Below are 12,459 nucleotides of genomic sequence, written 5' to 3'. Positions count from 1 at the left end.
ACTATAAAAGATCAAATGTGATATTTCAGAGTCAACTGGTAGCTATCCAGTTCTTCTGTGCTCTCTATTACTTGGTGCTGTATATTCACATATACTGTATTGTGAGCTTATTTTGCAATATAGCATTTTTCTGTCTATAGAAGCAAGTTGACTATATTAATAAACTCTTTAAGAATTATGTACATCCTAAATATGTCTGAATTGAGATGGATTTATCTTTGAATGGATTGCACAACACCACCTCAAGACACAGAGTACTTCCAGACATGCTGCTTGTAGTGCCAGCCAGTCACTGCTTTTCCACTTGCAGTCACATGAGGAATTGCAACACTCTTTCCAAACAGCAATAGATTTGGCATGTTTTGGGGGCACAGTAGATTGACTCTTGCCATTTTACCCTTTTAACCCCTCCTGTTTCTGTTGTATCTGTGTGTTCTCCTAGCAGAGAGATTGAGAGAAGGAGAGAGAGAGACAGAGAGGGGAGCTACAGAAGCAATAACAGTCTACATACATGGTCACTGTTCTGTTGTACAGCAGTTCTCAAAAGCAAGATTTTCTAACAGATGGATAACGACATTATATGAACCTTCCAGAAAGAAAGGAAGGAAGGAAGGAAGGAAGGAAGGAGAGACAGACTATCTCCATCCCAGATGCCCTGCCTGGAAGTGCCCATACTAGGATAAAGCGTGGTATAGTGGTGTAATGGTTAGAGTGCTGGACTAGGGAGACCTGAGTACAAATCCCCATTCAGCCACGATACTTGCTGGGTGACTCTTGGCCAGTCACCTCTCTCAGCCTAACCTACTTCACAGGGCTGTTGTGAGGAGAAACATAACTATGTACACTCTCTGGGCTCCTTGGAGGAAGAGTGGAATATAAATGGAAATAAAATAAAATAAAAGGTTACCCAATGCACATGCACTAAGAAGCCACAGATGATAGCAGCTTCTTCATGCGCATGCAAGTGGCAAAGTAAAGCATGTAAGAAAACCATACTTGGAGCATATGAAGCTGCCTTATACCAAATCAGACCATTGGTCCATCTATGTTCATATCAACTACACTGACTAGCATCGGTTATCCAGAGTTTCATGCAGCCCTGCCCCGCCCAGATTTATGTATGTATGTACATACATATTAATACCTACACAAAAGTGTTTTCTGTGTAGAAATTTTGTAATATGAAGGGGTCTACTCAACCATATTATTTTCACCTAGGTTCTCTAAATCCATGGTTAGCATACATCTCTGCCCATACCCATGCTACACCCTCTATCCAGTACTGCACTTTGACAGTACAGCAATATTCAAATACAGATTTAGCATATATATTTTAAACAGGTTTCACAACTCGGCTGTCTATATCCCCAGATATCCTTGAGTTCTGAATATGCAACAAGGAGTACAAGTTAAACATATTGAAGAGCTACAATAAAGTACTCCCATCCTGAATACATTTCGGCTGCAATCCTATGCACACTTTCATGAGCATAAACCCCATTAGAAAATGGATTGCACTATTGGTCTGCAGTAGTCCTGTTGAGAGAAAGTAGTTTGGGAACTGAAACTTTGATGGAGACATGGATCACTCTGGATCCTATTATTTATTTTCTTAGTCCTTATGATTTAGCTCATGGTGATAGTTAGAATAGCCTTTCCAGGTCTTCTGCTTAAAAGCTGCTAGATACCCTTGTAGCAGCATCACTTCTTTGGGGAGGGCTGTCCCTTAATCCAAAACCTCAGTTCCCCCACAGGGCAGAGGAAGTCTTGCTGTCTCAATGGTGGTGATGGTCACCCACAGAAGAGGTTGAAATAACGGCGGACGCTTACCTAGCTACACCTCCACCGCAGCTTGGTTACTTCTGCCAGGAGGTGACTCTTCCACTGGCCCTTCCCGCCCTCTCCATCTCCTTGCCTGCCAAAAGGAGCCCGCCCCACGCGCCAAAGACACTTACAGGTAGGAGGTGAAGACACTGAGGTTCGCGGGCACGCCTGTGAGGCCTAGGTCCGAGCAGTCCACCCTCTGGAGCATCCCGTCTGGCTCACAGTGACAGACGGCTGGGCAACTCCTCTGGCGCTTCCCGGCCAAGCTCCCCAAGCGGCCGCCGCCGCCGCCACGAACCGAAGGCGCCGCATTCAGCCCTAGTAAGCCGAGAAGCAGCAGCGCGCGGGTAGCAGCGGCAGTAGCAGCAGCAGGGGAGGTGTCCATGGTGCCAAGGCAGCGCGGGGACCTGCGACGAAGACTGCCGAGTTGCTTTTCGAGAAGCGGAGAGAGCTGTTGTCATTCCCTCCCCTCGGCTGTACAGGGTGGCAGGGCTCAGAAGCGCCGTCGGCTCTGAATTGGGGAGAAGCCGTCGCTCTGCTGCAGGAGCCTGCACTTGGAGGTGGCGTGTGGGTGCGGGTGTGTGTGTGTGAAGGCAACAGCTGGCGTTGCTCGCGAGGGTCTGTCTCTATGCGGCCTTCCGAGCGGCTGCTGCTGTAGCCCAAGCCGCTGCTGGCGCTCTGCGCTCTGTAGTAGCATCTCAGTTTACACGCCGTTTTTAAAGAGCTGGAGTCTAAACCGCGCGCGCCCGGTGACGTCGCCCAAGCGTTGCCTGTCGCTGCGCTCCCCTCTCCTGCCAGCGCCTGTGGTGGGTGGGCCGGTGGGTCGGAGTGAGAACGCTGGCGAGGAGGAGCCGGGGAGGAAAGGAGGAGCTTGTGCGCTGCCGTGGTTGGTCTTGCTGGAGCCGGGAAGAGGAGTTCAGGTTGGACGGTGCGAAGCAAGAGAGACTCTTGAAGAACAAGAGAGAGAGAGAACCGAATGCAACAGGCGCGCGCTTTTTGTTTGCTTTATTTCCTGCAACTTTTTGCGCCAAGCGGGAAAAGGCCAGCGTGGAGGCGACTCACATTTATTACGAGGGGGTAGAATTCACACAATATGTAGTCATAGTCTCCTCTCTTTCTTTCACGCGCGCACACGCACGAGCGCCACGAAATTATCTCGCCTCCCCCCGCCCACCTGTCCCTGTAAAACCACAGCTAAGTGTAATAGGTTGTGTCAGTATTTCTACTGAGGTTGCCACCTTTCCCCCCGCGACAGCAACGGTGCACCATTAACTGAATAGTCCGTCGAAATTCAGGGCTACTCATATGGATATGGGTGATATAGAAAGGTTTTTATTTCTCCTGGCACTGTTAAGGTACAGCAGCACGAGCCCGCGAGGTGTCGGGGGAAGAAATGTCAACCCGTCTCTAATACTTCCTGAACTTGGCTCTGTGCGTTAGGTGGGCAGATGCATAATTTGTGGCAAAATGTGCTCGACTCTAGTCACGTGAAATGGCCCAGGGGCATAGCTAGGAGGCCCCTCCAAGGGAGATAATGAAGAAAATAGGGAGGGGTGGATGGGGGGCCCTCTGGAGCTAGGTACTGTAAAGGTAAAGTGTGCGTCGAGTCGGTGTCAACTCCTGGTGACCACAGAGCTCTGTGGTTTTTCTTTGGTAGAATACAGGTTTACCATTGCCACCACCCATGCAGTATGTGAGATGATGCCTTTCAGCATCTTCTTATAATGCTGCTGCCTGATATAGATGTTTCCCATAGTCTGGGAAACTAGTATTTCCACCCCTCAGTTATCTCTACCTTCTTCTAGGATCCCATACTAGTTGATTCTTAATACTTTGGTAAGCTTGAAGGGAATTCTCCAATGACACAAACCAGCTGGGTTTTGTTTTGTTTTTAACTACCAACTATTATGTTGTGATAATGTGATGAAGAAGTCCTCCACATTTTTGGAAACAGTAGACCTGAGACTGAGAAGCAAAAATCAGTTCTGTGCTATATCTGATTCTATTCAGTCTAACCTAATTTATTATCATTATCCCAGTAGGGATATATATAAGCTTCCTTTCTTATGATAATTGTAATAACACCACCCCTGGAACCACTCTCACTAGGCCAGCACTAGATCCTGCTCATGTCTTGAATGTGTTGAGTGCCCCATGGGAAGGAGAAAGAGGAGGGCATTACAAATTGAACTCCTTTATTACTTCTGATAAGTGACTGAAGGGCCATTTCAGGGGTGTAGCTATAATTGAGCAGATGGGTTCATGACTTGCCTAGCAAGCATGAGGTTGCTGGTTCGAATCCCTGCTGGTATGTTTCCCAGACTATGGGAAGGAAAATTTCCTATTTTACTTCCCTATTTTAATAGGAAAATCCCTATTTTCTTCATGTTTCCCATAGTCTGGTTTGTGTCACTGAAGAATTCCCTTCAAGCTTACCAAAGTATTAAGGATCAACTAGTATGGGATCCTAGAAGGAGGTAGAGATAACTGAGGGGTGGAAATCAAACAAAAGATTAATCCCCACCCCATAGTAAATACTGGGGAGGAAAGACAGCAAAGAAAAGAGAACTGATTAGCCTGGAAAGGTCCCAAGTCACATGTCTCTTTTGCTTTGAGCAGAAACAAAACAAATGGCTGCCACAAAGGATATGCATGCACCAATCACTGAAGCATAGTTCTTAGGTTTTTTAGGATTGTTTTATCTGTGTGCAGAATCTATATGTTTCTTGAGAAATTCCTAGATTTGATTGGATCCAAACTGGGCATCCCATTAGCTTCTACTGTTGCAGTTACCCCAATACTCTACCTTCATCTTTGTCAAGATGGCAGTCCCATTCATTGTGAATTCCTACAATCATTAATATACTTTGCCAAAGGATGCCAGAATAAGTTTAGTCAGCCAATAAGTCAATATTTTTTCAAATGTATGGTGAAATAGTATTTGCATTCTTTGTTGGGTTACTATAGATATACTTAATTTGTTCTAAAAGGTATGAAGTCCACTGTTTATCTTGGCTTTTTTTTAATACTAAGGAAATAATGAGTTAGGCTTGATATCTTTACTTCCTTTTGATAAATGAAACTTGATTAATAATTGAGAGAGCGGAAAAGGATATTTTGCTTGAAGATTATTTATTTTGTATGCATATGTTTGGCTGTCTTACAGACCAGTATGAAATATTAACATATCTTTATTTAATTGCTGCTAATACAAATATTAATCTTTGAATAAGACTTTTTAAAAAACCAATAGAAGCAGGATGTGATTGAATTTGAATTCTTTATTTTGTGGTGCACAACAAATATTTGTTCAGGTGGACCTTGTTATTTGCAGGGGTTCCTTTCTCGCCTACAGGTGTGGATACGGAAACCACAAATAACAAAACATTGAGTCAATGGAAATTGGGGGGTTACATTCCTAACCAAAAAAGGGGGGCAAAAAAAGGAAGAGGGGTAGAAATCAGAGAAGGACAGTACAGTACCTTATTCTCCAGGTCTCCAGCTCCCCAGCAATGCTTTCCCAAACCCTAGAAATGGTAGAATATTCATCAAAAATATTTTTTAAAATGGCTCTCTGTTGAAAAACGGCAGCTGGAAATAACATTGGAAGTCATATCTGGGACATTTCCGGCCACTCTCTTGTGGACAGGCAAATTTCACCTATTTTTCTATCTGCAGAATGAACTTGGGTCTCTAAGACCCAGTCGCAGATATGTGAAACAGTGGATACAGAGTCTGCGGATAACCAGGGCCACCTGTACTTCAAACCAGACTTTTCCATGTATTTGAGGATTTAATTTATGGAAGGGTTTTACCTCATTCCCTATATAAAAATATATATATTGCTCAACTCCCATCTATGACACTATTTGTAGGGGGCTTTCTTTCTTGGTGATGCTAGTGACTATGTCTCTCATCGCTCTGGGGCAGACATACAGCCTAATCCTATGCATGTGGAATTTGAAGTAAGTCCCATTACATTCAGTGGTGCTTGTTATCAAATAGATGTGCATAGGATTCAGTGTCAAGCTGGATTTGGACAGCCATATTCTCCACTATGTAGCAATTGTTTGTGATCACTCATTGCATAGTTGGGATATTGGACTAGTTTGTATGAAGGGGATGCAATGCAAATGACTCCATAGCCAGTGCATTTTCAGCACAAATATGACTTGTTCAGGAACATGGTTGTTTTGGATGAAATTTATTTCGTTTCATGTTGTTACTTCATATTTCTATAGTAATGTTTCCTTGTGAAGATGAACATGCTGTAGCATTCTTGGGATGAAACCCAAGGATATAATTCTCATTCTGTGTCATTTTCCTGCAGTAGTCTTGAGAAACCTATAAAATGAATAGAGAATGTATAAATTTACAATTAAAGATGACATTTAAAAAACATGCCTTGCTGTTTGGTGGCCCAACTGCTTATTGCATGTCAGTCCCCTTCACATGACTCCATTTCATATGGTGACTGTAATCTGACAGATTCTGTTCTCAGGTTATACCTGCTGGGTGGTAGAGGATGACTCTATAATGGTAGAGCAAAGCACATCATCATAGCATAATTATTCCGGGCGACACATAATCAGCCCATGGGATGGAGTGAAAGGATTTTAAGGGAGGAGTGGAGCTTACAAATACAAGTTTAATTCAACCTATACGAATGCTGTAAAATATACACCTATCAGTGGTTTCCAGTGGGTTGTAAGCTCCCCTGTCTATCATTGCCACACCTTGGGAACTTGATATTGCTATCCAGAAACCTGATAATTTGAGTCTACATTTACATGTAACTATTTTTTTAATAAGAATCAGATATCAGGATCAGACTATTAAACAGTGTGTATGATAAATCAAGTTACTCAGTGAGTCATTCTGGGGATATCACATCACTAGTTCTTCCCCAAGTATGATTACCTCCTCAGAAGCTGATAGGAATGTTTTAGGGGGTATCCAAGCGCAATGCCAGTATAAGAAGTGTGTTGATTTTAAAAATACAGTTATTTATCTGTAAGTTACAAGTGTAATAGTTACATTCTTGTCATCCCCATGAAAGCTTCATGAAGAGATATATGCACTATATGGAGTCTACCAGTTCATGTAAACAAAGCTGAAACTGAATGGAGAGCCATGAAGCCATTCCAAACTGCTTTTTGTTCAGCTATGCTGAATATATAGAATTTTCTTAAGAAATGCCCCCAACTTCAATGATGGAGACTGTGGGCCAATGAATTTGATTCAGGTTGTGAGAGATCTGAAAAAGAAGCGTGGGAAAATCAGCGTACCTTGGTGTGTTGCATAGCATGTTATATTTGGGACAATGCTGATGCTTCTATGCTTGCTTTTACACACTTCTCAATCCTTCTCTAAAGATACTCTAGGGTTCCAGTGCTCTCAGTAATGCTTAAGGTGTACAATTTTTAATGTAGGAATAAAAGAGCATAGTTCCAATCTTGCAGATTATGTGTTTCATATTTATACATATGAAATAAGTAGGTAAGTCCAGTTTTTAAACAACAACAACAACAACAACAACAACAACAACAACAACATTAATTTAAGAAGGAAATGAGCATTCTGACAATTTACTTTTTAGAGGAATTGTTAAAATTGCATGTGCATTGCTTGCGTACTGAAACAAAAGTTTACAGGAGTGAGTTCTCTGTTCTCTGTCTTCTAGTATATTTCTAGGAAGTAGGTAGCTCAATATTCATGTCAGAAAGGAAACTAAAGACTATGCAAAATATTCAGTAGAAGAGAAATATTGACCTAATTGGTAAAGCAGAAAGATGTTGATGAAATGTGCCAGCACTTGTACAAGTAGGCTTTTTTGGGGGGGGGGTAGTTATGGACAGAGTTAATTGTGTAAATATTCTTCTGAAGGGCTGGATTAGTGACAGCAGCAATCCATAAACAAAAAAGAACATTAAACACTTTTCAAAATTTCTTCTTAGTGAGTTAAGCTTCAAAGGGGATCTGTGAAAACAATGAGGCTATTCACACAAGCAGCCCAACCCAAGCTAGGACGACCCATCCTGAGTTGGACTACTTGAGCAGAGCACTGAGATTGAGGCTGATCACAGCCTGAGCACACATGCTGAGCAGACACAGAGTTGGGCGCCTAGGGCGCCTGACTCATGGGGGAATTGCCTAATGCACCATGCTGCTTTTGTGGTGCATTCTGGGATTCCTGGAGGCCAGTGCGGATCATGTGGGCATGTGATGGCACACCAAAGAGGAGCACGTTGATCATCTGAGGGGGAAGGTAGGTACATCCCTTCCTTCCCCACCCTTCCTCCCTGCCTCTCTCATGGTTGTGTGCAGGACCTAAATATGTGCTTATTATCACCAGTTCATCTTTTAAAACATTGATTTTCTTTTTGATTCCTGATTTTTGGTATTTTTTTGCACATGGAATTGCTTTATAACATCAGACAATTGGTCTATCTAGTCTTCCTCTTATTCACTTCATCAAGTTAAAAGTAAAGTGTGCTGTCAAGTCAATTTCGACTCCTGGCACCCACAGAGCCCTGTGGTTTTCTTTGGTAGAATAAAGGAGGGGTTTACCATTGCCTCCTCCCATGCAGTATGAGATGATGTCTTTCAGCATCTTCCTATATTGCTGCTGCCTAATATAGGTATTTCCCATAGTCTGGGAAACATACCAGTGGGGATTCGGTCCGGCAACCTTCTGCTTGTTAGTCAAGCATTTCCCCACTGCACCACTTAAGGTGGGTACCTCATCAAGTTAGTGACTTCCAAATCACCTCTAAGTAACCATTTGGGGAAAAGTGGTCAGACTGCTCCATAAAGGTAGAGATTCTATCCTTTCTAGACTAAAAAAAGAGTTCAATTTTTAGAATGTTTCATTCAAACCAATACTCATTTATACGAAGAATGGAAATCTGATCTTAGCATCAGATTCACTGATAGTCTTTTTACAAACCTTGCCTCTTCCCGTCTCTAAGTGCTTGTTTATTATCGCTTGGTTGATCCATGTCAACAGAAATCAACTTTTCTCCAGTCCCAGAGATTTTAAAGTTTTAATTTTTCAGTTTCCCTTTTGAGAGTCTGTTGCTATGGGGTAAATTCCCATTTTCTTGGGTCTTATTTCGTCCCCTAGGGCAACATGTGCTTGGGACCATCATTCACAGCTATTGTCTTCTAGATCCTGGATATGGCTTTGGAATTCTGTAACTCAAGTAAGCAGGTACACAACCCTCAGGGAGTAGAGAGGGTTTGTAGAGAGGGTTTAAAACCCCCCAACAAATTTCTTTTCTTTTATGTTTAACTTCCAAGTGATTTCCTGATAACAAACCTATTTTTAAACAATGGTAACAATCTGGATCTGAATCCTTGCACCTAGATATAAATATATGCTTAAATGCTCTTTTTTGCTGTATGCTACTAAGTCAAAATTTGGGTGGTTGATTTTTTTTATTAAGCTCTTCCCAATGCCTAGATAGCAGAAAAATAAATGTGATTTATAAGTATTATTTATTACATGTCTTTGTGGAGCAGTTGCAGCAGTTGATTAATTTTCTGAATTTTTTTTAAGATTAAAAGACACTTATTTTAATTCCTGTTTAGCCACTGCCAGTTAAAGAGCACTGAGCTAGATGAACCAATGGTCTGACTTCATAAGACAGCTTCATATGTTCTAGTGTTGCACAATTATAAAAGGGCATAGAAATAGATGGAACCGAGCCAAATCCCTTTGTCCAGTGCTTAGAGTTGTTCCCTGCCCAGGGGCAGCAGCAGACACCAACATTTCTGCTCTGGTGTGAAAGAAAAACCAGGGAAAGGATTTTGGGGGATAAGAAGGTTAAAGAGGGGTCAAAGGCTACACATGGCCCCAGAATGATATCCTAGGGACCATGACTGCAAGCCTGAGAGGCTGGCGGGGGCAGCCTTTGCTCTTTTTGCCTTGTTTTGAACACTGCTGTAGCCAATGTGATGCAATTGAAAGGATGGTTTTGCTTGTGGCCAAAGAGGGCTTTTTACATGGGAATGACCCTGTATGGAATATTTTATTTTCTTATAAGGTACAGTATTTGTAATTTGTATCCCTCACCTTCCACCCAAATTGATCCTCAGGGTGGAATACAATCAATATTATAGAACAATGAAGCCATCTAACAGCAACAGCCAGCAGAAAAAAAGCAGGGAAGAAATGAAGCAGGGAAGAAATGAAGACCAGTGAACAGTACCATAAACTTTAAATGTGCATCCAAACATGGTTGTTTTAAGGTCACCATCTGAGTGCATTCAGTAGGGCGGATAGCTGGATCTCCCGAGGCAGTGAATTTCATCATCTAAGTATAGTTGTAAGCCAGTCATTCTGAAAGCCAGGGAATAAGTTCAAAAGATAAAGTTCTGTGGGTTAGAATAAGTGGACCCTGCCCTCTGAATCAGCCCTTAGTAAACCATGCCTAGCTGAAGATCCTGACCCCAATCCTAAGAAGGCTCTGGAACCCTTAAGATCTGTGTGGTAAGGATTCTGCTGTGTTCAGAGGTCCATCCCCTTAATCATACTATGCTTTGCTGAGGTGGTCCTTGTGCTGTTCTCTAGCTTTAAAGATGGCATCCATCATGTATGGTAACATGTCAAAGTAGCAAGGGCTCAGAGCCAAAATTTTTCACAGCATCAAAAAATGAGCAAGTGCTACATTTTAGCCAGTTTGAAAGCTTTATTATAGTTTAGAAGTATTGCATATGCAATAAAATCTTTGATTTGGAACTTTAGCTACATATACAGTTATGTAGATATTCAAAGTACCTGACCAGTTTCTTTCCAGGAGTGGTTTACATGATTTCATTGCTTCTATTGCAAAAGAATTTGTGGGTAAAGGATAATAATGTCTGGTAATGTAATTATAAGCCACCTAATGGCACAGCGGGGAAATGACTTGCCTTGTAAGCAAGAAGTTGCTGGTTCATATCATCGCTGGTATGTTTCCCAGACTATGGGAAACACCTATATCAGTAGGGTTGCCAAGTCCCCCAGAATTTAGGGTAGCCTGTGGATTTTGACTCCTCCACCCATCTGCTAAATTCCACTTGGATTTACATGGATTTCAAATACGCAGCCTGGATTGCCCAGATTTCTGGATCTGATCACATGGGAGGGCAGAGAAGGAGGGGAAAGTATACAAATTTGTCAAATAAATAAATAGCAAATTATTTGCTACATTAGGCTACTGGATTTGGGAAGCTTGAATATGGCAACCCTATATATTGGGCAGCAGTGATATAGGAAGGTGCTGAAAGGCATCATCTCACACTGCCTGGAAGGAAACAATGGTAAATCCCTCCTGTATTCTACCAAAGAAAACCACATGGCTCTGTGGTTGCCAGGAGTCGACACTGACTCGAGGGCACAATTTTAATGTAATTATGAAAATGGTTACAGAAAATGTGTGAGAAGATTGCAGTGCAGCAGTACTACACAAACAGCTCTTGCCTAACAGTTTATGCTTAAAAAATTATATCTTTTACAATGCAGCAGAATAAAAAAGTGTAAAGTGTCTGAGGAACAATTTCTGCATAAATTGGATAAATAACCAGGAAAAATTGGTTATCTTCTTCTTCCTCTGAATGTAATACATAACCAGGATAAATAGGTTATCTTCTTTACAATGCATAGTGAAACTGAGCTTCCTCTAGTATTTCTACTTTTAAAAACTTTCTGAACTTAAACAGAAGAGAATGCAGAAAAAAACCTGAAAGCATGGGCTCCCTCTGCTGGCTGATAGAAGTTCTGAGTTAGTGTGAAATCTCCATTCCACAACCTGCTTACTCTGGAGAAACCTTTTGAAATTAATAACATTTTCTGTAGAAAGTGGACTTCGAGTAACTTGGCCAACTGTTAGTAACATCATTGTGTAAGTGGAATACTTAACTGGTGTGACACAGATTTTATTATATATGGCACTATAATTATTCAGAAGTGATTCAGTGAAATTGTATTCTTTTTGCAACAGTGATGAAAAAAAAGTACAAGAATACATATGTTGTACATGGGAACTCCACATAAGTCTTCCTTAAAAAAAACCAACCCATAATTTCTTACAGATGTGAATGTTTCTAGTAAAAGATTAAATAAGTTTCTCCTAGATGGCCTGGTTCATAGAAGCTCCCTGAGGAGGAAAAAATATTCGTAAAATCTATTGAAAAGTATCTATGATGACACTGGATTATATCCAAATAATGTTATTCATGACTAAGTACCATTGAACTCAATGGGACAAGTGGCAAGTCCCATTCATTTTAATGGAATTTAGCCATAATTAACTTTCTTTGGGTATAACCCATTGCCCTTTACTGTCACAGCTATAACTGTCCATAGGACCATGATCCCAAATAGTTCTGCATTTTGCTTCTTCCCTTAAATAGCTATTCGGGGTCACAAATTTTGCTGTGTCTACATGAGTGCCATGGGAGACAGTGTGTGTGTTGCCTTTCCTCTGCATGTCAGCAGATAGCAATAGCAATAGCAATAGCACTTACATTTATATACCGCTCTATAGCTGGAGCTCTCTAAGCGGTTTACAATGATGTAGCATATTGCCCCCCAACATTCTGGGTACTCATTTTACCGACCTCGGAAGGATGGAAGGCTGAGTCAACCTT

At 41.7% G+C, this 12,459-nt stretch overlaps 1 protein-coding gene across 3 annotated transcripts in view; it reads right to left on the bottom strand.

Moving 5' to 3' along the window:
• LGR5 (leucine rich repeat containing G protein-coupled receptor 5) overlaps positions 1-2,610 on the bottom strand; it is a 119,791-nt gene extending 117,181 nt beyond the window's left edge. For all 3 annotated transcript variants that reach the window (XM_053258518.1, XM_053258519.1, XM_053258520.1), the window contains exon 1: positions 1,956-2,610. In XM_053258518.1, coding sequence (XP_053114493.1) covers positions 1,956-2,209 — 254 coding nt within the window. In that variant the 5' untranslated portion in view covers positions 2,210-2,610. The remainder of the gene's footprint in view (positions 1-1,955) is intronic.
• Positions 2,611-12,459: the final 9,849 nt, after the last annotated feature.

This window comes from Hemicordylus capensis, chromosome 5 (genome assembly GCF_027244095.1).
Source record: "Hemicordylus capensis ecotype Gifberg chromosome 5, rHemCap1.1.pri, whole genome shotgun sequence".
NCBI classification, from domain to species: domain Eukaryota; kingdom Metazoa; phylum Chordata; class Lepidosauria; order Squamata; family Cordylidae; genus Hemicordylus; species Hemicordylus capensis.
The sequence above is the reverse complement of the archived record's forward strand: the minus strand, read 5'-3'. Positions and strand labels throughout refer to the sequence as shown.